The sequence below is a fragment of the Triturus cristatus genome, chromosome 3_1 (assembly GCF_964204655.1).
Source record: "Triturus cristatus chromosome 3_1, aTriCri1.1, whole genome shotgun sequence".
In the NCBI taxonomy this organism is placed as follows: Eukaryota; Metazoa; Chordata; class Amphibia; order Caudata; family Salamandridae; genus Triturus; species Triturus cristatus.
The window spans coordinates 30,020,072-30,046,340 of record NC_140583.1 but is presented as its reverse complement, the minus strand read 5'-3'; the positions used below and the strand labels follow the sequence as shown (position 1 = coordinate 30,046,340).

General features: G+C 48.3%; 1 protein-coding gene across 9 annotated transcripts in view; it reads left to right on the top strand.

Moving 5' to 3' along the window:
* DGKZ (diacylglycerol kinase zeta) overlaps positions 1-26,269 on the top strand; it is a 759,825-nt gene that overhangs the window by 429,038 nt on the left and 304,518 nt on the right. For all 9 annotated transcript variants that reach the window (XM_085646693.1, XM_085646692.1, XM_085646686.1 and 6 more), the window contains 3 exons: positions 4,353-4,469; positions 19,537-19,608; positions 20,094-20,189. In XM_085646693.1, coding sequence (XP_085502819.1) covers positions 4,353-4,469; positions 19,537-19,608; positions 20,094-20,189 — 285 coding nt within the window. The remainder of the gene's footprint in view (positions 1-4,352; positions 4,470-19,536; positions 19,609-20,093; positions 20,190-26,269) is intronic.

The following is a 26,269-nucleotide window of genomic DNA, read 5'->3' as shown; positions in this document are numbered from 1 at the left end:
CAGAAAAAGCTACTAGACCCTTAATTCTTGCATCACCACCAACCATTCCCCACCTTTGAATTCGTCCTCCCCACCTCCTTCTACAGGGACTCCCTTGACATTACACCTCAGGGGTCTTCACATTCTGACACAGGTGGGCACGTTGATACTCCTCCACAGGGTGATCAATGGGACTCATATGATATAGACCCACCAGGGGACACAGACCCAGACCTCTACCTTGCCCACCCCTTCCTCATGATGACTCTACATCCTTCCATGAACTGATTGGTAGAGCTGCCCCATTAACTAAAAGGTAGAACTCCACAGGGAGTCCTTAGACGAGGACTTTGTTTTTGAACCTCTTTCCCCCACTCACCCCTTGACCCAGTATCTCCCAATGCGCAAGGCTATGCTTTGTCACACCCTTGCCGTTTTTAAAGATCCGGTTAGAGCTAGGGTTATAGCACCCTAGACTGGATAAAAAAAATATAAGGCCACTCCATCTGAACCAATATATATCCCTGGCCAGCTTCCAGCCGACTCAATAGTGGTCACCACTGCCCACGTACGAGCAAACTCCCAGGCCAGGGAGATGCCCCGCCATCAGACAAAGAGAGCAAACACATATACGTAGCATGGAAAAGGATAGCAGTGCAATCAACGACCACTGGCAAATTCCACCGGCCTCCTTGCAAGATATAACTGTGTCCACTTGGATGGAACGGAGGAGCTTCTCCTGTACCTCCTTGGGAGCTTCTCCTGTACCTCCTTGGGAGCTTCTCCTGTACCTCCTTGGGAACTTCTCCTGTACCTCCTTAGGAGCATAGGAAACATGGCCAGGAAATGGTATCAGAGGGCAAGTTTGTTTCTGATACTTCCATGGTGTGTCCTGGACTCAGCTGATACTGCGCATAGTGGGAGAATACTAGTGTTCTCCTCCTCAGACATGCATGGCTACGTATCTCTGGATTTAAGCAGAAGTTCAGAAAATCTACTGAACATGACTTTTGAGGGGGGAGGGTAACCTTTTTGGCCCACAGGTGGACCAAACACTAGAAAAAATGTAGATGGCAGAAGCAATGGTGACACTTCAACCTCAAGCTCCTCGTAGTTCCTTTCACTGCTTGTCCTACCGTAGAGGTTCAAAGACCACCTTCTCTGAAGGCTCCACCTCTTACCAGTGCACACAGGGCCAGCAATTCTCTCCTAGAGGTTATTTTAGAGGGTCCTATTGAGGCAACAACTCCAGAGGCAAAGGTAGCTATCCAAAAGGAGCTACACCCACCACCAAACCCTTACTTGCCTCTTCTTCCTTCCGACCGCATGACACCTGTTTGGTTCTCTCCCACATGGCAAACCATAACCTCAGACCAGTGGGAGTTGGATATTATCCTACATGCTGATTGCCTGAAGCTCAAGTCCACACCTCCAACCATTCCACGTCACAAACACAGACTATCAATGAAACATCAAACACTTCTCAAATGAGGAGGTCAAATGAGATGAAAATGAAATTCCAGCACTGGTAAAGCGCACAGCTACCTCCGGAGAGGTGTCCAGTGCTGGGGGCCGTCGGGAAGATTAAGCGAGCTATTGCCAAGAGTCACATGGTGCTGGGCTAACCTGCCACTGGCACCAGGGATCGGACCGTGAACCCCGTGGTCTGGAGTCATGCACCCTGCCCGCTGCGCCACACCTCTTCCACAATCCCTTCTGTTATGGAACCCATACCCACCCATCAGCAGGGTGCAGGAATTTACACACTATACTTCCTCATACCCAAAGACGGGTCCTTCAGGCACATTCGGATCCTCAGGCCCCTAAACAAATACATTTTGTCAGAGCATGTTCACATGGCGACCCTTCAGGATATCATCTTGTGTCGCCAGCAGGGCGATTCTATAGCTGCTCTAGACCTAAAGGACGCCTACTTCCACGTTCCAAAGCATCCGGCTCATCGCCGATATCTTGGGTGTGTGGATTGCGGAAGGCACTATCAGTTCAAAGTCCTGCCCTTTGGGGTCACAACTGCCCCCCTGGTAGTTTCCTAATGCCTTGAGTTGGTAGCCACCCATCTCTGCAGACAGGGTGTTCTCATTTTCCCTTATCTGGATGATTGGATCATCAAAGCTGCCACCTGTCAGCAGTGCCAAAAACACGCACATGACATCATAGATCGACTTCTTCGATTGAGGTTTACCATCAACGTCACCATACCCCGTCTCCAACCCCTACAGTTCCAGCCTTGCCTAAGGGCCATTTCAACACAGAAGTGGGCTTCGCCTATCCCAATTCTACCGTGATCCAGTCTTTTCAAGCACTAATTCCCATTTTCCAACCGGATCAACAAATCAGTCAGGACGGTAATGCGTCTTTTGGGCTTGATATCCTCGTGCACGGCCATACTGCCTGATGCAAGGCTTTGCCTGCATCCGTTGAAGGATGTTTAGTGCAACAGTGGTCTCTGACAGAGGGTCACTGGGATGATCCAGTGTTGATCGGCTGCCGCACATCACTCTCTGCAGTAGTGGAACACCAGCAACCTTTTGCAGGGGTGGCCTTTCCTCGACCCTGTTCCGCAGACCATTGTTACAACGGATGCCTCATTCTCTGAGTGGTGCGCACACTTGCAAGATCTGACTGTGCAGGGTCTGTAGGAGACCACATACCAGGGTCTTCACATCAACTACCTGGAGCTTCTAGCTGTTCACCTCGTGTTGAAAGCCTTCCTGTCTCACCTGATAGGCAAGGTTATCCTGGTCTGAATAGACAATACGACAGCTGTGTACTATGTTCAGAAACAAAGGGAGGATTTGCTCTCCACAGCTATCTTGCCTAATACAGAGCATTGGGTGTTGGGCTCTCCACCACAACATTAATTTGTTAGCTGAATGCCTTCCGAGATGGACAGCGATTTTGCTGACCTCCTCAGGAGGATCTGGCAATAAGTCCACGAGTGGGAACTCCACCCTCAAGTCCTCCTTTGTTACTTTCACAACTGTGGGTTCCCTCAAATAGATCTGTCTGCAATCGCACAGTGCCAAATGCCCAAACTAAGCCTCCAGGCTCCTACACCCACAGTCCATCGGCAATGCAATATGGACGAATTGGTCAGCGACCTTTACCTACGCATTTCCTCCTCTTTCTCTTCTTCCATGTGTGGTTCGGTGACTTCGGAAAACATCCCTAACCTCATCTTGGTAGCTACCACATGGACCTTCCAACCATGGCTCACAACTCTGCTCGATCTCGCTCTGTTCCCGCAATAGAGGCTTTCCATCAGGCCGGATCTGTTCGTGCAGAACCATGGAGAAATCAGGCAGCCAGATCCCAGGTCACTCAACCTTACGATCTGACTCCTGAGGTCATAGAATTTCAGTGCCTTAATCTTCCATCTGTGCATGAGCATTCTAAAGGAAGCCCACAGATGTACCACCCATGCCTGCAATGCTGCCAAATGGAAAAGATTTGTCTGCTACTGTCACTCAAAACAAATGGACCCTTTCAGCAACAGTAAAGAACATAGTTTGTTACTTGCTTCACTTCTAAATTTCCGGGCTAGCCTTTACCTCAATACGCTTACATCTAGCCGCAGTAGCTGCCTATCTTCAGATTAGGTGACACATCTCTCTTCAAAATACCATTTATTAAATCCTTTGTGGAAGGCCTCACTAGAGTGATTCCCGCCAGGTTCCACCACCACCCTCATGGAATCTTAACATTGTCCTTATATGACTCATGGGCCCTCCATTTGAGCCCCTCCACACTTGCCCTCTTCAATTCCTATCTTTGAAGGTTGCATTTCTAATTGCTATTACCTCACTTGGGCGTGTCAGTGAGCCTCAAGCATTAAACCTGGAAGAACCTTTCTCCAAATACATAGGGACCGGGTTGCCCTTCGCTCCAACCTCAAATTCCTACCTAAGGTTGTGTCAGTAAAGATTGTTGCTTATGATTTATGATTCTAGTGTAAATGTTTCTTCGTAGCTGAAACATCTGCCATGCATACACAATATATCTACTATGGTGCAACGTTGAGACCTAGAGTGTCCGGCAGCTTGTACAACTAGAGGCTTCGTCCAGTCCCTGACGCCATCTCTGTCTGTACCCTTTGTCTTCATCTCTACGATCAACCGCTTCTCTCTTCTCTCCCTGTCTCCTCACTGTATCACTCATCCACTCTGCGTAACCTCCACCAGCCTCAGCTCTCACCACTCTTTGCAGACTCTCTCGACGAGTGTGAGCACCTTCACGCACTCTCTTTCTCTGCTCTGTCTTTTCCTCCCATCTCGTCTGATCTGTTTATTTCTCTGCTTCCCCCTTTGTATCCCTTTCTCCTCTTTTGATCCCTCTTGTTTTCTCTTCCGCAGTATCATAATAAGGTTTCGTGCTTCATGCTGCATCATATCGAGGAACCATGCTCCCTCGGGGTGCATGCTGCTGTCATTGTGCCGCCAACATGGATCCTTCGAGTCCGCCGTCCTCAGGTGAGTGAGTCACATGTCTGTAAGTCGTGAGGTGTTTCTGTGATGACCTTGGGTGTGATGGTTGGTACCCATTGGAGAGGTCGTTGGAATAGGTCTGCGGGCAGTGTTTCTTAGAGCCCAGGTTTACACCCAGCTAACTCTCCTATCACTCGTTGACGTCATAACTTCATGCTTTTCTTAAACCCTCTACAGCGTTCCTCTCCCTTTTAGCAAGGTTGCACTATGCGTTTTTGCTTTAGAAACACCACATACATACTCCAATGCTCTTTCTAGTGACCAACATTGTTTATGGGTCACAAGGTTGACGAGTTAGGTTTTAGGTATGTGATGTGAAACATATCTATAATGGGCCCCACCTCTGGTGATTCTGTCTCACAAACTTTCCTTTGACATTAGTGAAACAAATCTAATCAACAAACTTCAAAGGTTATGTTCCCTAGGGGCCGCCCGCTAGCTTGACACATCTTCTCAATTTGAAGGGGCTACTTATTTTTGTAATCACTTGTTTGACATTTATACTCCTTTATTAAGTGGCAAAGAAAAGCTTGTCTGACAAGGATTGAGGCTGATTTATAGTTTAGCAGAAAGGGTACTCCGATGCAATGGGGACATCGTACCCTCTCCGTCAAACTCTCGCCCATTTAGAGGTTGGACGGCCAATGGAGTAAAATTTGCTCTTTCGGCATAAACCTTCTTCTGAGGGAGTAGGGGCCATTGGTGGTAAGCAATCTGACTCTCCACCATACTGAGAGGGGGTGGTCAGAGGCTTTTAAAAAAAAACATTTTTTTTTTTATCACTGTCTGGACAGTTAAAAAGACAGAATTAAAGGCTCAATGACCATCACCCCATGGGAGAAAACTTCCATGTTGTGGGAATTATTAGTTTTTTATCTTCCATAATGTTTGACAGAGCCGTCCGTCAAACATTTCCTACATTTACAGGAACCGCCATGACTGCAGTTCATGTATAATTTGTGGGGCAGCGGACATCTCTAAATTTGGCAGGAGGACTAACGGCAGGGAGGCAGACGTTTTCGCTCTCTACTAGACCCTAAATCAGGCGCTATGCTTCTGTTAGTGTAGATTTGGGAGAAAAACCTCAAATTGATGGTGTGGACATGCCGATCAGTCATTCGCACGATCCTGCTCCTGTGCTGAGAACACCCGTGTGTCCTCGCATTCACAGGTGCACTTTTGCACAGACATCTCTGACAGCTGTGTTGGCAAGATGATCTGGATACGGATTCTGTGACATCCGTTAATTAAAGCAATGCCATGGAATGTTTCCCAGAGTCATTGCAACTGTGAAGATTGACTGTTTCGATCCTGTCACATTTGTATATTTAGGTCTCTCCTACAGACGGCTTTAGCTGTCTAATGTTAAAGACCTATTGTTGACAATACCGATACATACCGTGGGCTGTAGGGCAGCCCGTTGCTTACTATGGTCACACTTGCTTGCTTCTTACTCAGTGACTTTCTGTCCTCTTTCTGTGTTTGTCCCTTCTCAAGAGAATAGCTTCTTTACCATCCTTTTGATTGGATGACTTGTATCCTTCCACTGAATACATTCCGGGAGCTATGTTGTTCTTTCTTTCAGTACCCCAAGTGAGTTCTCACTTTCTTGCTCTTGTGTGTGTGTGTGTGTGTGTGTGTGTTTTCTTCCAGTGTTGTTGCCACTGATGTACACCTATTAAATATTGGGTTTGTCTGTGGAGATTCCAGAGTTGACACTTGCCTTTGGGTAAAGTGCCGGTGGTCTCTGCATCTCGCGTGTGTACAAATAAAGGCGCTGTCTAACCCACCTTGGTTTGACTTTGCCTTTGTCTCTCTTCACTGGCAATGAGGAGGGCCTCCAGCTCTCCACCCAGTGGTGTGCCACCCACAACACTTGATTCCAGAGTTCTGTTGAGGAGACTGTGGCCTGGGGCTTCCTTTCAGCTCCTCGGGGTTGGCGGCATTTCCCTCTCTTCGGCTGCCAGCCTTAAGGTCTCCACGGGATGCGACTCAGTGGCCTGACCCTAGCGATGCCCATCCTTTGCCACATAACTTGCGGTACAGTTGTGCTGGCATGTAACGTGATGTTGCACGTCACATTGCGTCCTCAGCGGCCACCATTTTGGAAAAGGATCATTTGTCTTCCATCTTCTGGCATCACAGATACACAACATAAGATCGCCTCACTGGGTACGCGCTGTGACTCTAAGACGAGTTATCAATAAGTATTCTTTTTTCTGGATCTTTGTATGAAGGGAGAAGCATTTACCTTATGAATTTCCATCTTGTTGGCACCACAGAGATGTGGCAGGCATCTCTGCTCATCCTCCACTTTTATCTGTAGCCGATACTCCTGCTTTAGATTGGCTAAGATGGAAAGCGGTCTAAGAGGCCTATTTAGGGGCTCTGAAGGCAACACAAAAATCACTACTTCCATGACATACGCAATAAATGCAAGGCGATATTACCAAAATCATCAGTTCAAGAAGTACAGGTTCAAATGAATCGGGAAGGGGCTAGGGGTGAACTTGTGGCAGTCAAGCAGAAATGTCATTCTCGAAAGGCATTTGTTTCTATAAAGAGCGCAACAACCAGGAGAACCCATCGGTGATTGTGTTTCCTCTTTGAAAACCTAATCAACCGTGTGCAGTTATCGTGAGCTGGGGGATGATGTCATCTGGGATCAGTTGATCAAGAGAACCTGCCTTAGGAAAAGTCAACAAAGGCTACTTTCCACTGAGGGTTCGGACTTTGAAACTGCTTTGAGCATTGCTCCTGAATCAAGATATAGAGCATTCAGAGGCGTGCGTGGAAGGAAATTGCCACACCATGGCAGGATTTAATTTGTATGGAAATCGGGATTCAGCGCGACAAACAAGAGCACAAAGAAACTGTGAAAACGTCCAAGGAAGTAAGACGACTTGATACTTGTTTTTGGTGTGGTAGTCACCATCATATTGGCGCAGGAAAAATGGCTCTGCTATGTTTCAGACATGTTTTAGATGCAATCGCCCGGACTACGCAAAGGTATGTGGTGTCAAAAGTGAGGGAAGGTTTATTGGGTGGTGGTGGTGGTAACCGGTTTGTTCTCAGTATTGCGGATGAATCACAGAGGGGCTAGGATGGTTGTGGTCGTAGCGTAGGTATGGCGATCATGTGGCTCTAGTGGAAGCTTCTATAATGCAATGTTCTCACTAGTGGAACTGAAGTGTGAGTCATGGCCGACTCTGGGTCGCCATTTACATTAATTGGTCCTGACTTTTTCATGATGTTTTAGCCACTGCAGTTGAGGGAATCTGACATAAACCGGTAAGATGGTGGAGGGGAGCGAACTGAGATTAGTGGTGAATTTGATGAGGTGTTGGAGTTCAAGGGTATAACCGCTATGAAAGTGATTTACATTGTTAAAGAGGAATCAAATTTGGTGGGATTGGACAATTGGGGTCAGCTAACAGCATTTTGAGCCCAACAACTCTGAGCAGGTAATGTAGCAAATCGTCCAGTGGTGGCGGAGCAACTGTATGAACATTTCTGCTGTGAATCAGAGAGTACGTTTTCAGAATGTGTTTATTCTTTTTTTATCGGAACATTTGGGTTGGTTAAAAGGATTCTTCTAAGACCGAATTGTTTTGAAGTAAAGTGGTGTATCTGTGGTTTATAATGTGCAGACAGTGACATTATGTTTTAGGGAAGAATTGGGGAAGTTAGGTGAGCTTAACACCATGGAATCCATTGAGGGGTCAGGATGGCTGGCCCTATAGCTCTAGCACCCAAGGAGAACAAGTTTTTGAGGTTGTGTGTAGACCTGCGAAATCTCAACCGCTATACCTGGATTCACTGCAAACCACTACCTAACATCACTGAGATTTTATGTACACTAAAAGGGGCAGTTATGTTTCCAACACTTGATATGTCTGCTGCTTACCTCCACGTAGTACCTAGTGGAGATTCAAAGCATATCACTTCCGTTGTGACCCTGGAGGGTGTGTTTTGCAGCAAACACATTCCTTTTGGTTTGGTTTCAGCACCTTCAGTATTTTAGAGGCTTATGAGAGCGATATGTAAGGATTTCATAGAGTCCTGTATTTCCAAGATAAGTTGGTGTACGATAAAGACGTGATGGTATTTGATTCTAGATTAATGGACATGTTGTGGGTCCTGTGGAACCGGTTTTGACTCTCCATTACAATAGGTGTAAGTCTTTGGAGGATGGCGTAGACTACTTAGGGCATCATAGCTCCCATTAGGGTGCAGAACCCAAATTAAACCTTTAAGAGGGATCGACTGGGCGCCTGCTCCATTGAATAAGGACCAATTTAAGTCTTTACCTGGGTTGATTGAGTTCTACTTGAAGTTCATACTTTACTTTGTTGAAATAAAACTTCTCTGTGAAATTGCTTAGTAATGGTGAACTGTATGAGGGGAACAGTGAGGGCCGGTGTGCATTTGACAGTGTATGTGTGGACATTGTGAATGCAGGGCCAATGAAACCTTTTGATACTAAGTATTCCAACATTTCTGTTTTGGATGCCAACACTCTTGGTATAGGAGCTGTGCTCGTTCAAAAGCGGGTTGATGATGGAAGGGAAGAAGTATTGGCTTTCGCTTGTAGGGCACTGCGTGGAGCAGAAACGACCTATTCAACCATTGAGAAAGAAGCACTGGTGTTATGGTGGGGGCACAGCATCGTAGATCACGCATTTATGTGTCCCGTATGTCCTTCAAACAGACCATAAACCTAAGGTTGACTTATTCAGCAAGGGGGGTGCAGCAAATGCATGCCTAAAATAGTCAAATGACCACACAGTCTACAAGAGTACAACTATACTGTTGAATACGTGTTCAGGAAAAGACGTTGTGTAGTCTATTTTCTCTCAAGAAAAGACTCTTTTGATTTTACTATGGTGAGCGCCGAAGAGGAAATGGTGTGCTGGGCAATTCATTTTCAGGCGTTGTCGCACAGGGCTTCGTATGAGGTGGAATGGTCTGGGTGAGAATCTGATGTTGGAGCAGGTCATGAGTGGGTGGCTAAATATTAGAGGATTGAGTCCTGAATTGGTAACATATGCACAAGTTGGGCATGAATTGACTTGCAACAAAGGTTTGTTTCAATGGATTTGGCACGTGGTTGTTCCGGTTTAATTAAAAAGGAAGATACTGGAGTCAGCCAATAGACGGCACATGAGCAATGAAATGCAGGGTACCAGAAGTCGTCTTGGTGTCTGCTGTGGATAAAGCTATGAAATGTTACATGAGTGATTGTGGTGCATGCATTTTCAGCAATAAGTCACAAGTGACTCCTGTCGAGGCGCCAATCATACCTTGTTGTAAGTTGGCTTTTGACATCTATGGTCCTTTCAATGTATTGGGTGAAACTGCGACATATGCCATCACACTTATTGATTATTTGACAAAGTGGCCTCGCACTCAGTTATCATTTTTTCATAGAGTCCTGGAGCGAAGATTACAACAGTGAGCTTGTAACAGACAATGGCGCACAGTTAGTCTCAGAAAACGAGAGGGCATTTTCGGTATGCATGGTACTAAGATTGCGAGGACAGTCGTAGTGTATCCCAGAAGTTATGGACCTGTTCAACGCTTTATCCGAACATTGAGAGTTCAATTGAGAGTGGTATTGGTGAAAGTATGTGATGATATGCTGTTTACAATTGAACAACTCCCAGTGCCCTTACTGGTGTGTCACCATTTCTGTTGTGTAGTGGATGCATCCCAGGATCTAAGATGAATAGAGTTGGTGGGGTGATCGATTGATCCTCCTCGGTTGTATGGAGCAGATTAAAGAAGGTAACTTCATGTTCGAAAATCACAAGAATGAATATTGGAAGGTTGGTCCGAATAATTAAAAAAATGAAAAAAAATCAAGTCCTTAAAGGGGAGTCTAGGTTCTCTGCCTAAATCCAGGTAGTCCTTCTGTTACCTAATGCTGTGCAGATGATTAATAGTCGAGTACAGAAAAAAAAGTGTCTCTGTCATACTGTCTGACAACATTAGCTATATGCACCATTAATTTGTTGGTATTGAAGAGAGAGTGTTTGATTGACACTGATGTGCACCCCGCAAGGACGGTCCGAGCTGGGCACATTCCAAATCATCTTATAGATTTTCTGTTATGCTAAATTTCATGATACAGGAATATGTCCCCATTATGTTCACAATACAAGCTTTATCGTATTTATCAATGTATTTACCTGTTTAATTAAGTTGTTTCTATTCTTTTTATTGTTGACACTTAATTTACCTTTTATTTTTATTCTGTTCTTTCATTACATGTTAAAGCGGGAAGGTGTGTGGGGTTCTTTTTTCCAGTTCTGTTGCCAGTGGAGTTGGGTTGTGTGTTCTTTTGTTACATGTTAAAGCGGGAAGGTGTGTGGGGTTCTTTTTTCCAGTTCTGTTGCCAGTGGAGTTGGGTTGTGTGTTCTTTTGTTACATGTTAAAGCGGGAAGGTGTGTGGGGTTCTTTTTTCCAGTTCTGTTGCCAGTGGAGTTGGGTTGTGTGTTCTTTTGTTACATGTTAAAGCGGGAAGGTGTGTGGGGTTCTTTTTTCCAGTTCTGTTGCCAGTGGAGTTGGGTTGTGTGTTCTTTTGTTACATGTTAAAGCGGGAAGGTGTGGGGGGTTCTTTTTTCCAGTTCTGTTGCCAGTGGAGTTGGGTTGTGTGTTCTTTTGTTACATGTTAAAGCGGGAAGGTGTGTGGGGTTCTTTCTGCCAGTTCTGTTGCCAGTGGAGTTGGGTTGTGTGTTCTTTTGTTACATGTTCAAGCGGGAAGATGTGTGGGGTTCTTTTCTCCAGTTCTGTTGCCAGTGGAGTTGGGTTGTGTGTTCTTTTGTTACATGTTAAAGCAGGAAGATGTGTGGGGTTCTTTTTTCCAGTTCTGTTGCCAGTGGAGTTGGGTTGTGTGTTCTTTTGTTACATGTTAAAGCGGGAAGGTGTGTGGGGTTCTTTTTTCCAGTTCTGTTGCCAGTGGAGTTGGGTTGTGTGTTCTTTTGTTACATGTTAAAGCGGGAAGGTGTGTGGGGTTCTTTCTGCCAGTTCTGTTGCCAGTGGAGTTGGGTTGTGTGTTCTTTTGTTACATGTTAAAGCGGGAAGGTGTGTGGGGTTCTTTCTGCCAGTTCTGTTGCCAGTGGAGTTGGGTTGTGTGTTCTTTTGTTTCATGTTAAAGCGGGAAGATGTGTGGAGTTCTTTTTTCCAGTTTTGTTGCCAGTGGAGTTGGGTTGTGTGTTCTTTTGTTACATGTTAAAGCGGGAAGGTGTGGGGGGTTCTTTATTCCAGTTCTGTTGCCAGTGGAGTTGGGTTGTGTGTTCTTTTGTTACATGTTAAAGCGGCAAGGTGTGTGGGGTTCTTTCTTCCAGTTCTGTTTCCACTAGAGTACACCTAAAGAATGTTGGGTTGTCTGTTCTTTTGTTACATGTTCAAGCTGGAAGGTGCATGGGGTCTCTCTGCCAGTTCTGTTGACACTGATGTATACCTATAGAATGTTGGGTTTGTCTGTGGAGATTCTAGAGTTGGTAGTTGCCCTTGTGTAAGGTGCTGGGGGTCTCTGCATCGAGCTTGTGTACCAATAAGGTCACTGGTTTAACTACTTTTTACTGGACTTTGTCTTCTTTCTCCTCGGTGTGATCTCCATTTATGGTGTGTGTCTATGGTGGCCAGAGTGTGATCTCCCCTCAAGTGTGTGATCTCTCTGGTAGTGTATCTCTATAGTGGCCATAGTGCAACCTCTCCTCTGGTAACTTATCTTTTTTTTTTTTGGACAATCAAATTTATTATTTTTTGAACACATTAAACAAGACAACAAAAGCACGGAGGACAATAGATCAATTACATTCTTATGAGCATAGCATCCCACGGTTTCGTACCCCATACGATATACACAAAGTAAGTAGGTGATTCAATCTGAACCCTCCATAGTACCCATGCACTTATCCCACACCCTTTGGTATTTTTTGGAACATGCTCTCGCCATGTAAAGGGCTTTCTCCTGGTCGCGCACCAGTCCACCCCCCTTCGCCACCTCCCAAGGTCCGGCGGGTCAGGACATTTCCATGCCGCCGCTATGTCACGCTTGGCTACAATCATAGCTGTGTTAAAGAATATCTTGTCATTTCTGGACCCGTCCAGCCCATCCGTGATCCCCAGTAGTGAATGACGTGGGTTATGGGGAACCCCCTCACCCCAGGACCTCCGTAAGCTCCTCCTCAATGGCCCCCCAAAACTGCTCCAGGCGGGGACAGGACCAAACTACATGAAAAAAAATCAGCCGGAACATGGTTACATCTCACACATGACCCGTCCGGGTGCAAGCCCGCTCAGTGGAGGCACAGGGGAGTGAGGTAAGCTGCATGTAAATAGTAGAGTTGGATCAGCTTAAGTTTGAACTTATCTCTCTTACGGTGTATGCTCTGGCTGCCAGAGTGTGATCTCCCCTCAGGTGTGTGATCTCGCTCGTGGTGTATGCTGGTGGGTCCCAGAGTGTGATCTCTCTCGTGGTGTATCTCTATAGTGCGATAAGACTATTGCAGTAGAGAAAGGGACACTTCCCCTGTGCCGAGAGGGCTGAGATGATTTTTCACATTGGAGTATAGCCTCTAGTGTTCCTACACCAAATAACAAAAAATTACCTCTGGAGGTCCCCAGTGACGTAATTACCCTCCCAACTAGGGATGGAAAAATGACCGATTATCAGATTATCTGTGTAGTTGGATGTAAATAGCAGCTATCTCCCTTACTTAATAGCAGGATAGGGACTTCCTTTCAACTGCTTTTTCCAGGGAGGATTTGCTTCTCTGCCCTGAAGAAAGTCCAGGACCTACACGGCCTTCACTGGATTGAAACATGTTGGCACCAGGGTCATAGGACCATAACACCCCCATTGACCCTTTTTATTCATTTTTAATATCCCAGACAGAACCACCAATAAACAGTGGCGGCTGGTGACATTTGAAAGTGGTGTGGCGTAACATTATTGTCGTACTGCACTGCGGCGAGCGAGCGTAGCGAGCGAGCTCGAACAACCTATGGGGGGTTTGGGGGGCTTACAACCCCCAAGAAAATTTTGAAAAAAGAGTGGACAAACGGTGCATTTTTAAGCCAATTTGAGGAAGCAGGAAGGTTAATAAAGCAATTAGTGCTGGGGCTAATAAACAGATCGGTCACTGCACCTCCCCTCCCCTCACTTCACACAGCTTTGCTCTTGTACCTTCACCCAGCTCCACAGAGACCCATGCTCACTATATGTGTACACACACCTTTCTACTGGGGATTGCGAAGTAGACAGACAAATGCACAACTAACAAGCAGACACATCTCAGTCTTGAAACTGTAAAGCAGAGACACCCAAACGGATCTTATAATAGGAATTATAATGCAGACAAATAGTCAGACACTAAGCCCCCTCCCGCTTCCATCTCAAATGTTCAAGCTTGTACCTCTGAAACACCACACTGCTTTCTAAAAGCCGGGAATTATTTAGGGGTATGAGGCATTAAAATGTATAAATAAATACAACCATTACTTTTCCATTAACATATTGCACGTTTTATAAAATGGTGCACTGTTAAACAGTCAATACAGGTACAACCCCTTAAGTCTGCCTATTTCCTGCCCATTCTCTGCTACAGGGTTATACCAAATCACTCCACAAACACTGGCAAATATGAAAGATTATGCGATGCGATTGTATCAGGATCACACCTTGCATCAATGGGGACTGAGATGGTGTTGATGTACAAAGAGGAGAAAAGGGAAAGCAAAGCACTGTGTCCCTTACTCCCATATGCTACGTGAGCCTCCGTGCTTCTGCTGTGACACAAGCACTGCAATTTTGGAGCAGCTGCAATGCCCACAGATGACTGCTTCTATCTTTTCTCTGTATACTCCCCCGTCCCTTCGATCAGAGGCATGGGCTCAGGGGTTTATATACTTTTACCTCATGCACTTTTGGAAGACAGATTATGCTGTCGTGTTTTTGGGACATCGCTCAAGGAGCCTTATTAGCATGGTTCGTGCGCACATTTCTCCGTGGTGGGGGAGAGACGTCCACGTGACACAAAGCACAACACTCCTACCAGGAGGAGAGGTCTCTGCGCCGCTGCCCCATGAACACATTCAGGGCTGGATGGAGACGCCAGGTGCTCCTGCCAGAGGAAGGCGAGAGTGCTAACCGGTGCTGCATGTCTCACACATTAATAACTGATAGAAGCAAGGCGTGTCATGTAACTCTAGTCTGCACCGGAATTCATGCTTTACATGCATGCAGACCTTTCACCTAGTGGCACAGATACAAGCATGCTATGGTGGTGTTTTCACATATGGATTTTCGTAAATATCCCATAAAACACTGGATTTTAAAATAAAAACTAATGTGAGGCCTACTTACAAATGAGGGGCATTTCAACATGACACTGAAATCGTTTACACTCGGGGGGGGAAAGTCTGACACAACGGCGTGTTTACAACAAAAGACTAACTCTGGGTTCTTGAACTGTCGTGGTTCAGTGCTGCTAATGCCGTTGAAATAGCACAACTGATGATACCAATTCGCTCAATGACGGAAGAACAGCGTGTGTGAGTACAGGGAACAAAACTGGGAGCAGAAACAGCAACGACGCCTTCAACTTGGTTAAAGGGATTTTTGTCTGAACCTGGTCCAACAGTCACGCTCCAGGGAGCATGCAAGAAGAAATAAAGTGCTATATGGCTATACTACCAGGTTCAGCAACCTGCTGCCAGTAAAGCAACCCAATAAAAGTCCTGCTAACTAACCCTGCACCTCGCCACAGCAAGAGCTCGGCCACCAGAAGCAGTGACCACTGTGCGAGATGCTCTCCGAGCCAGCACCCCAGAGAGAGGCATGAAAGCCCTGATACAGAGACTAACAGTCCATTGTGTGGCCCACGACCAAAGCTATCCGTCAACAAGTGACCAGATACCGGGTAAAGCACCCCAACAATTCGCCTGCTCCTATGTCAACAGCAAAAGGCCTTAAAGCCATTGTGACCACTGCTACTGGGATTAGCCACAGAGGAGCAAACCCTGCTATCAAACCATCAGCAAGGGATAGCTGTAAAAAGGAACCAAGCGCTCAGAGCCGGGATTAGAAGCACTGGATTAAATTACCAGCAAACTATAGGGAATCCTGTTACCGTGACCAGCAGCTCCCAGGACGCAGGAAGCTCTGCTACCGGAACCGACTGCCTATATAAACAAACACCAGGTTACAGTGGCAAACTGTGCTCTACTTACACTAAACGTGTTAAATCAATCTCACATATGTTGCTGGCAGCTGTCTTTATAACCGACAGGTTACATGCACAGCACCCCATGCAGCCTGCGCACGAACCCACGCAGCTACTGTTTCACGATCCCAACCCGTAAAGTGCAGTAAAATACACAGAAGCGCGAACACAGTCACACTCACACATGTCTCTCCTGTTAAGATTGTGCCCTGGGTGACCCCCGCAAGATGCAGACAGCCCTCAGCAGCTAGTGCACGAATCCACCGAGCTATTTTTCAAAGCTGTACCTTGTCCTGTACACAGAGAGACGATGGTATCGGGCACACCGACCCCCGGCTCTCTTCCACAGGTTCAAACTCCTGCCCTGCAGGATGCGGACACAGTTCTACACAGTTGGCACTTGAGCCCACTCTGCTGTCTGTCATACAAGCACAGCACACAGACCTATAATAACTGCAGGTTACACATGGGTTCCTCCAGCAGGCACACTAACCGGCCCTGCTACTTACCAGGCTCGCCCACCCCCAACTAAAGACACGGATCTTTACACTCTCTGCAGACCTATCTTAAACCGGGTCGAACACGTACCCTGCACTGCACGTGCGTGCACGCACACACACCTCTGCAGCTGGAGCAAGAACCCCCTGAGCTGCTTGTCGTCCACATACCTTGCCCAGCACTGCAGTTTGCCCCTCCGGTAGAGTTTTCCGCTGCCCGGGTCCCGTCCCGGACATAGTCCATTTGGCGCACGGGTGGGCTTCTCACTGCAGGCCCACAGGGGGCCCCCAGCCCCAGGCAGACCCCGTGTACAGACTCAGCATGGCAGGCCCTGTCAGCACCTCGCACTGCTGGTTAGCAAGAGAGCTGTACTATCGGAGGAGGGTGAGGGGGGGTTGGGGGCCAGGGATGTTTAAAAATAAATTATAAGAAAAGAAACTTACCGGTCTGCTTGACTGCTCCTCCTGGGCCGGGGTCCCGCGCGCGCTCTTCAAAGAACAGGAACAGCCGCGACATCACTGCCAACGAGGAGGTCTCCGGGGGTGGGGGAGGTGGAGGGGGGTCCCGTTGGCGCCTCTTCTAATGATTGAACAGCACTGGTTGGCAACCCCTCTAAGCCAATACTGACGCTGCTCCAGCAGCGCCAGCATTGGCTTAGAGCAGGGTGACTCACCGCCCGCCTGCCCATTAGGAGACCGAGGTTTGAGCCTTTGCTCAACCCTCGCTCTCCTAAGGGGCATGCGCCAGCCACAGCAGACAGTAGTGCGCATGACTGGGCACGGAGCGAAAATTCGCCTCCTTCACCCAGCATGCGCACTGCTGCCTGCTGTGCACTCTGCGCCACCCCTGGTCTGCTGCATGTCAGTCACTCAGCAGCATGACGTCGGACCGCCCTCCCACTTCAGAATCTGAAGGGGGTGGGCAGTCCAAGTTCATGCTTACTGTGACTGACATGATTGCGACGCCGAGGGAGCTGCCGGTGCGTGCGGCTTGTGGGGCAACGCCCCAGCGCCCTAAAAGGACGCACCGCCACTGCCAATAAAGGGATACCGGGAACGGTCTGAGGAATTTTTAATCTTTATCTCAACCTGGCCAATATTCTCACTAAGGGCTCCCTGGAATATGGTCGAGCCCACCCTGACTTTTTAGGCATCAGGGTGACCCGATGATGAAGCATGACACCACTAGGGTGTGTGAGGGTAACTGAAACAAAAGGAATTCTTTCCTTCCCCATTCCCTGGTGGGTATAGGCTCATGTCTTCACATTTGTAACTTCCCTGTCTCATTCTTTGACCGTCCCATGGTCTCGTGGAGTATTTTTTGTGATTTGGTATCTCAATAGTAGCCAGAGTGCAATCTCTCCTCGGGTAACTGATCTCTCTTACGGTGTATGTGATGACGACTAGAGTGTGATCTCCTGTGCGGTGTATCCTGTGGGACCCAGAGTGTGATCTCCCCTCAGGTATATCTCTATAGCGGCCAGAGTGTGATCTCCCCTCAGGTATATCTCTATAGCGGCAAGTGTGTGATCTCCCCTCAGGTGTATCTCTATAGCGGCCAGAGAGCAATCTCCTTTCAGCTAACTGATATCCATTATGGTGCATGCTATGACGACTAGAGTTTAATCTCCCGTGTGGTGTATGCCTGTGGGGCCAGAGTGTGGTCTCCCCATAAGTGTATCTCTATGATGACCAGAGTGTGATCTCCCCTCAGGTGTATCTCTATAGCGGCCAGAGAGGGATTTCCCCTCAGGTGTATCTCTATGGCGACCAGTGTGTGATCTCCCCTCAGGTGTATCTCTATAGCGGCCAGAGAGGGATTTCCCCTCAGGTGTATCTCTATGGCGACCAGTGTGTGATCTCCCCTCAGGTGTATCTCTATAGAGGCCAGAGAGGGATTTCCCCTCAGGTGTATCTCTATGGCGACCAGTGTGTGATCTCCCCTCAGGTGTATCTCTATAGCAGCCAGAGAGGGATTTCCCCTCAGGTGTATCTCTATAGCTGCAAGTGTGTGATCTCCCCTCAGGTGTATCTCTATAGCGGCCAGAGAGGGATTTCCCCTCAGGTGTATCTCTATGGCGACCAGTGTGTGATCTCCCCTCAGGTGTATCTCTATAGCGGCCAGAGAGGGATTTCCCCTCAGGTGTATCTCTATGGCGACCAGTGTGTGATCTCCCCTCAGGTGTATCTCTATAGCGGCCAGAGAGGGATTTCCACTCAGGTGTATCTCTATAGCTGCAAGTGTGTGATCTCCCCTCAGGTGTATCTCTATAGCGGCCAGAGAGGGATTTCCCCTCAGGTGTATCTCTATAGCTGCAAGTGTGTGATCTCCCCTCAGGTGTATCTCTATAGCGGCCAGAGAGGGATTTCCCCTCAGGTGTATCTCTATGGCGACCAGTGTGTGATCTCCCCTCAGGTGTATCTCTATAGAGGCCAGAGAGGGATTTCCCCTCAGGTGTATCTCTATGGCGACCAGTGTGTGATCTCCCCTCAGGTGTATCTCTATAGCAGCCAGAGAGGGATTTCCCCTCAGGTGTATCTCTATAGCTGCAAGTGTGTGATCTCCCCTCAGGTGTATCTCTATAGCGGCCAGAGAGGGATTTCCCCTCAGGTGTATCTCTATGGCGACCAGTGTGTGATCTCCCCTCAGGTGTATCTCTATAGCGGCCAGAGAGGGATTTCCCCTCAGGTGTATCTCTATGGCGACCAGTGTGTGATCTCCCCTCAGGTGTATCTCTATAGCGGCCAGAGAGGGATTTCCACTCAGGTGTATCTCTATAGCTGCAAGTGTGTTATCTCCCCTCAGGTGTATCTCTATAGCGGCCAGAGAGGGATTTCCCCTCAGGTGTATCTCTATGGCGACCAGTGTGTGATCTCCCCTCAGGTGTATCTCTATAGCAGCCAGAGAGGGATTTCCCCTCAGGTGTATCTCTATGGCGACCAGTGTGTGATCTCCCCTCAGGTGTATCTCTATAGCGGCCAGAGAGGGATTTCCCCTCAGGTGTATCTCTATGGCGACCAGTGTGTGATCTCCCCTCAGGTGTATCTCTATAGCGGCCAGAGAGGGATTTCCACTCAGCTAACTGATCTCCCTTACAGTGTATGGTGTTACGACTAGAGTGTGATCTCTCTTAGGGTGCGTGGTCTCCCTTGTGGTGTGTGCTGTGGATCCCCATGTGTGATCACCCCTCAGATGAGTGAGATGTTGTGTTCAGTCTGTGGCCTCTGCTAAAGGAATCCAGTCTTGGTTCAATCTCTGACTCAGCCCTGCCTTGTGAATTGCAGGCTCCACATATAATTCTGATTTTGTTCCCTCTTTAGAATTCGCTGAAATCCAGTAAAAAGAAAAAGAGGACTTCATTCAAGAGGAAATCAAGTAAAAAGGGTGCCGAGGTGAGGCTCGCCGGTTGGGTTGTGTTTTGGGCAGGCTGTTCATGTATAAGGCGAGTGAAGCAGCAAATGAACAGAGTGCACCCTTTAGAGGTCTCTTCGATGAACCCCAATAGAGGTTCAGGCCAAGACGCTGCACGTGTGAACCCTGTTGTGCATCTGTCCCCTGGTTGTCTTTGTGACACTGCATAAGGGCTTGGCTGCTATGTGACACTAACAAGCTTTAACCAGAAGCTAAACCCATACTTGTGTGGTTCGGCCAACTAGAAAATGAGGGCCATTAGACGTCCAGGTACGGTGAAATCACTGTGTTTGTAGAGGGGTGGTGAGGAGTAGCTGAGGGTGATTGGTGAAGGGTGCTCCAGAGATTGGGATCAGCGCACCAATGGTTGTGCGCATTGTGCGACACGCTACTGGTTGAAGGTTGTGTGTGATGAACATCCCAGTTACATTTATGCCTGCTGAGACACCTGTTATTCGTCTTTCAGGAGGGGCGGTGGCGGCCTTTCATCGTGAAGCCTTCTCCATCGGCACTCATGAAGCCAGTGCTAGTCTTTGTGAACCCTAAAAGTGGAGGAAATCAGGTAAGGGTGTGGGGGGTATATTTTGTTGACTGCACCCATCCACCCTGTCCCCACACCAGGAGCGCTATGAGTGACCTCTTCCATGGGTTCATTCCTGCAGAATGAGTGCAAGAGTCTGTTAGCCACGTCATGGTGTGATCTTCTGCCGCTCCCTCACAAATTTCCACAGAACATGTTACACCAGTCCACCTGCCCCTTTCTGGTGTAAGAATGACAATCTTAAAAACCTTTCCCAGTATCTGTTATCCAGAGTCACTTTCCTATCCCAGTGTGATCAGGGCTTTCTCTGATTCCAGAGCCCCACCACAGCAGTCGTTTTTCTAATTCCTTGGTTCCAGAAAATCATCGTGGTAGTCCTTTCTTTAGTTCCTTGGCTTTAGAGGTGCAGCATGGCCGTCCTCTCTCTCATTCATTTGCTCCGGAGCCTCAGAATGTTTGTTTTAGGACTCCACCATGGTAGTCCTTTTTCTAGTGCCTTGGCTTTAGAACTCTAGCATAGTAGTCCTTTCTCTAGTTCCTTGACTTTAGAACTCTAGCAGTGTAGTCATTTCTCTTGTTCCTTGACTTTAGAACTCTAGCATAGTAGTCCTTTTTCTAGTGCCTTGGCTTTACGGCTCTAGCATGGTAGTTCTTTCTCCACTTCCTTTGCTCCAGACCCTCCTTATGGTGTTCCCCTCTCTGGGTCATTTTTAAAGTTCTGTAGTCTGGAACCCTTTCTTCTGGTCAATGGCTCTGGTGACAGAGCAAGTACAAGTGTGTTAGACAAGCCCCAAGCCAGCTTCTCTTGAGGGTCAGTGGTTGTGAGAAGTTGGCCTGGCATATGCTGTCCACTAGTTATAGGGGACACCTTGCACCAGTCCAATTCGACTCTTATGGTGATAGGTTAAAAGACAACCTTTAAAGAAAGCTATCCTAGTGGTAGCTGTGGAGAGCAGCCTTCAGACTAAGTCTTGAAGGAGTGTTAAGCTTATTGTTTTACCATGGATAACTTCTTGAATGACCAAATGAAAGAGTAGTCCACACAGGTATATATTCAAAATATATGTATTTATTCTAAGAACAAATCCCACTTGTCTCTTGTGAGGCTGGAGGTAAAGATACAATTCAATAAAGCAGTTAAACAACAATAAATAGCACTGGAATCACAGGGCCCCAGGGGGGGACCAAACCATATATTAAAAAAGTGGTATAAGAACCACAACAGTTCTGCAGACACTGCCTAGGGCACTTAGGGTCGCTGGCCCCTTACGAAACCACCCAAGGTAGTGAGGAAGGGGACCTACGGGAGACGGGTTCAGTGTTTAAATTACAGTCTGGATCTCTATTAAACCCTATGGGTAATGTCGCGGTTGGAAATTACAAGAATCTGGACACTTCTAGCAGGAGTTCAAGTTCAGGAGCTTAGAGTTAAGCTTTTGGAGGGCCCACACCCACGACAGTACCGAGGTACCACTGTTACCTGTCCCAGGGAAGCCGGGTGCATAGGTCGTTTTCGATGTCGGGTCGCGATCTCGTTTTCAATGGAAAAAGGTGAAGAACTGCTGCTGGTGTGAAGCGTTGTCGATGTCGTGCAGATTGAAGATGTAGATCTTGAAGGAAAGGACCTGAAAGCAGAGGGGACAGAGTCTGGCTCACTAGCCAGTGACCGGGGAGCTCAGGAGAAAGAGCCCTTCAATGTTGGGTGCTTCCAGGTTGAAGACGGGTAGCTTGGATCAGCAGCCACGGGTTCCAGGAGGCTTCAAGGAAGGCAAGCTTCTGGAGGGCGACTGTCCCACGAAGGATGAGGGCCGCTGCGGTGTTAGTGTCCGGATTGGATCCGCTAAGCCTTGGCAACCACAACCCACGCAAGGATCACGAAACAGCTACGGGGCAGACCCACGAGGTCTGAGCGAGGGCTCCAGAGAGGAGACAGTAGAGCAGGCCTGGAGCAACCAGAAGAGCCCTTTAAAGTAAAGATTGACCTACGCTAGGGCCCACCAGTCGAGAGACAAAGGACCGCGGGAGGCGGCAATTTGGAGTGCGTAAAGGTGCGCCCACGGGTCGCCGGAGCGGGCTAGGGCGTCGATCTTTGGCACAGATGCTGCTGAGAGGTTGGCTCAATAATGGGCCAAAGCACAACTTCCCCACTGGTCGGGGTCGTGTGCTGTGCAAGAGGTGGCCGGTGTCCTGGGGTTTTGGGGATCTCGGCACCCACGGGGTCCACGGTGCTGAGCTTTGCTGTGCCCACTCACTGGCCTCTGGGATGTTTGGAAACCCACCTCAGGGTAGGTAGAAGTCTTCGATGTCCGTAGGAGCAGCGGAGTTCCAACTGGGTCACTTGCAGTGTTTCAGGTGCCTGCCAAGCAGGGGGGTAACTCCTTTACCCCAAGTGAGATTTCTTCATTCAGCTGTGCGGCAGCAAGTTGAAGGTTCAAGTCTGTGAAGTCCAAGATTAATCTGAGGCTCTGGGGACCCTGCACCCACCTTTATCCAGAGATTAGGGGAGTGTCTGAATCAGAGCCCACCAATGAGAGTTCAGGCGGGAAAGGGTGGCTACACCCTCTCCCCTTTGTGTGTTTTCCCGCCTGGGCATGGGACAGGATGCCTCTGAACCGGTTCGAGGCGGTGTATACAGAAGTAGGCACTGGAGAAGCCTACGTGCAAGTTTGAAAGACATCCTATGGTGCACCCACCCAGTTGCAATCCACATAGTCTGTCTGGGGAGGTTGGAACACCTCCCTGCAACAAGATCCCTATTGTCCAGCTGCCGTGGCTGGAGTTCTGCCCAGCAATAGGCAGCCAGAGTCGTGTGGGTGGCGGGTAGCATCCATTTTGTACTACGTGTGCACTTTTAAATTGGTGTCTAATCTGCCGCTTTTACCATATCACCCCTCTAGCAGGGGGGAATCATGCCCTCACTCCCATGGCTGGATTGGGGGTATGATTCCACAATGTTTGACACCAAACATGACATGGTTCTGTGCAGCCACTCTCAAGTTATCACGCTGTCGCGATTACTTATAATGCGGTTAAGAGTATATGGTATGGCTGCACTACAAACAACCCAGCAATAGTTTTACGAAGGTTGCAGAGGGGCCCTACTCAGGTAGGGGTTCCCCCTCACACATATCTCAGCACCCTGCCTTGTAGGATTAGCAAGGCCTGCCTTAGGGGTGACCTAAGAGGATATATGTGTTGTATTTAAGTGGGATACAGGATACCTATATCCCTGTAAGGGGTGCAAGCACCACCTTACCCAGACTACAGTAGTGGTCTGGTGGTGTCAGTTTGTATGGCTGTCCCAGGGGTGGCACAATAAGTGCTGCAGCCCCTGGTAGGCCTCTGAGGGACCCATGCCCTGGGTACCTAGGGTACCATCTACAAGGGGCTAATAGGGTGTCCTCAGTATCCAATTGGTATGTACCTAGGGTACACACATCAGTTTAGAGAGGAAGCAGATAGGCTGGGGTCCTTGATAGCAGGGCCACAGCCTGGCTAGAGTCAGAAAACAGTCAAAACATCAGCAACAAGTTGGGGGCAACTATGCAGTCGATGCCACTCTCCTACAGTGGTGATGTGGTTTTCGTGAGTCTCCCTCAGCCCCTTGTGTGATCTATTCACTCAGAGTCCATCTCTAGCCCTAGGGTGACCCCGTGCCCTGTGTTCAGTGTCTCTTTGCCAGCAGGGGTGTATTGAATCCGTACAGCCGCAGCCTCCTTGTGGACGCTTGATGTAAGAGGTTTACTACTGTGGATCCTGACCTTTTTTCTTTATTATCATCAGCAACACACATACAATGGCCGGATAAACAGTTTAACGAGAAACTTGTGCGACTTGTGCCTCTTAGGGGCCGAAAGAAGTATTCATTCATTGGTGTGGGTCTGGGAAGGGGGGAATAGGAGTCCCGTGACCTGATAGGCGTGCCGGCAATAGTGAGTTCAGTAGTGTCCGGATGCGTGGAGCCCTAGGGGCGCTGGTTTCGTACATTGGGTTGGGGTCCATGTATGTGTTTGGTGCTGTCTATGAATCGGGCTTATCCGCTTGTGACTCTCGGCGGAGGCTCTTTCTGCTGCTGGGTGCTGCTACTGTGCCTGGTGGTGGGGGGCAGGGCTTGGAAGGGGGAGGAGGGATACAATTCACCTCCTACTGTGGGTTCTCTTCTCGAAGTCTGTGCGGAGCGTGTGTGTGGTGTATCCGTGTTGCTGGGTTGTTGCGGTGCCAGGGGGTAGAAGGATGGGGGGTGAGGGCAGAATGGGGTGTTAGGTGAGTGGGGGGGAAAGGGGAAACGAAGCATGCCGGGGGATGAGAAAGATCATCGGGATACGTGTCTTAGGGCGCATGGTAGCTGGGATGCCAAGGATGCAGAGTGTGTGGGTGCAGAGCAGTCCTGGAGTGCCCGTATGAGAGAGAGGGGGGGGATTGTGGTTTATGTAAGGCTGCCTAAGTGCTGATGTGGGGGATCGCTGCTCTTGTTTCGATTTCCGGGACGCCAGCTGACGTCATTTCCGCTGCATGGGCCAGGTTATCTGCTGTGGGTCTCTCGGCATGCGAAGGAAGGGTACCCATACCTGGAGGAACAGGTCAGCCTGGTCCTGACTTTTGTAAATGACCAGCTTGTGGGAGGCTGTGTGTATCATGGCTACTAACCATGCCTCCTGCGACGGCGGGGTCGGTGATCTCCATTGTCGCAGTATGCATATTTTGACTGTGGCTAGTGCTGTGTGAAGGAGACGGTGTTGTGGTTTTGAAAGCTCTGGGGCGTGCCGCAGATCATGCAGGAGGATAGTGGCGGGTGTAAGTGGGAGGTGCAGGGGCATTGAATGAATAAATGAATGAATTCTTTATTTGTGTGGTTACTTAAAACCATTACAAAATACAACATTAAAAACTTTTGGGGGTCAAAAAATAACTATATGTGCTGGACATTGTTAAAATCAGTAGTTTTTTGTGTCCTCCTTTTATTAAAACCTGCGACATAGAGCCAGGATTTTAAGGCTGAAAAGAGCCCCAAGGTGAGTCAGTTGGTCTGTGGTGGCCGGACCTCTGGGACGGTGGCTCTGATGTTTAAGGGCCCCGGGTTGTTCGCCGTACTCAGCCTGTGGGGACTTGTCCTTCAATGTTATATGAGTATGGTCAACAACTTTCCCAAACTAGGCCATATGCTTCACAATGTCCAGAGTGTAAAGCTGTTGGGCTGCCTCCTTTGCTGTGCGGGTGCCCAGCTGGAGAAAAATTGGTCTGAAATGGATTCCGCGAACTAGCCGCAGGGCAGGGCAGCAGAGTAAAATGTGTGCCAGGGACTCTCTTATGTAGTTGCAGAGGCGACACTCCGTAATACCCAGTTGTGCTTTCCCAGTTGGATACAGTACTTTTAGGGGGAGCGGATGTAGCCTGGCTGCTAGGATCCGATGTAAAGCTTGTCTCCCCATGGGCTGCGTGAGGTGGGGCTTGTTGCTAAGCAGTATGTGAGAGAGACTTTGGGTTTCATGAAAACCTCTGGCTGGCAAGGATTCCATGTCCAGACTGCGAGAGCGTAAGCGTAGTTGCTTTTTTATTGTTGTTTTGATGGTAGCGTAGTTGATTACGCTGGGGTCCCAGTTCTCTGTGGCAAGTTGCAGAAGATCTTTGGCTGTGGCAAGGCAGGCAGACCAAGGGTTGCTGGGTTTTAGGAAAATGAATTTTATGACTGCCTTCATGGTGTTCTCCGGGGCCGCGGTTGTAAAATAAAAGTGTTTTGTCAGGACAGCTAACTCTTATAATTTTTGTTGGTTAAGATCGAATTGCAGACGAATCAAGATATTTCTGGTATAGGCTGGTAAATGAAACATCTTTTTATACGCCCTGCAGTGTATTTTTTCCAAGTCCTTTGCGAACTTCCCTTGAAATGCCTGTTGCTCGTAGTTAAGGGACGGTAGTAGTTTAGCCCTCAATACTCTTTGAATGGCCGTAGTAGTTGGACTGTCGTAAATGGCATATCATTTATAGAGGGCATAGGTGCCCATCTTTCCTTTCTGCCACAGTTTGTGGAGGTTGGCCCGTGGGTGACCCGTTTTGCTGAACTAGGCCCCAAGGTAGTTCTAGGTTTGAACACAGTCCAAAAT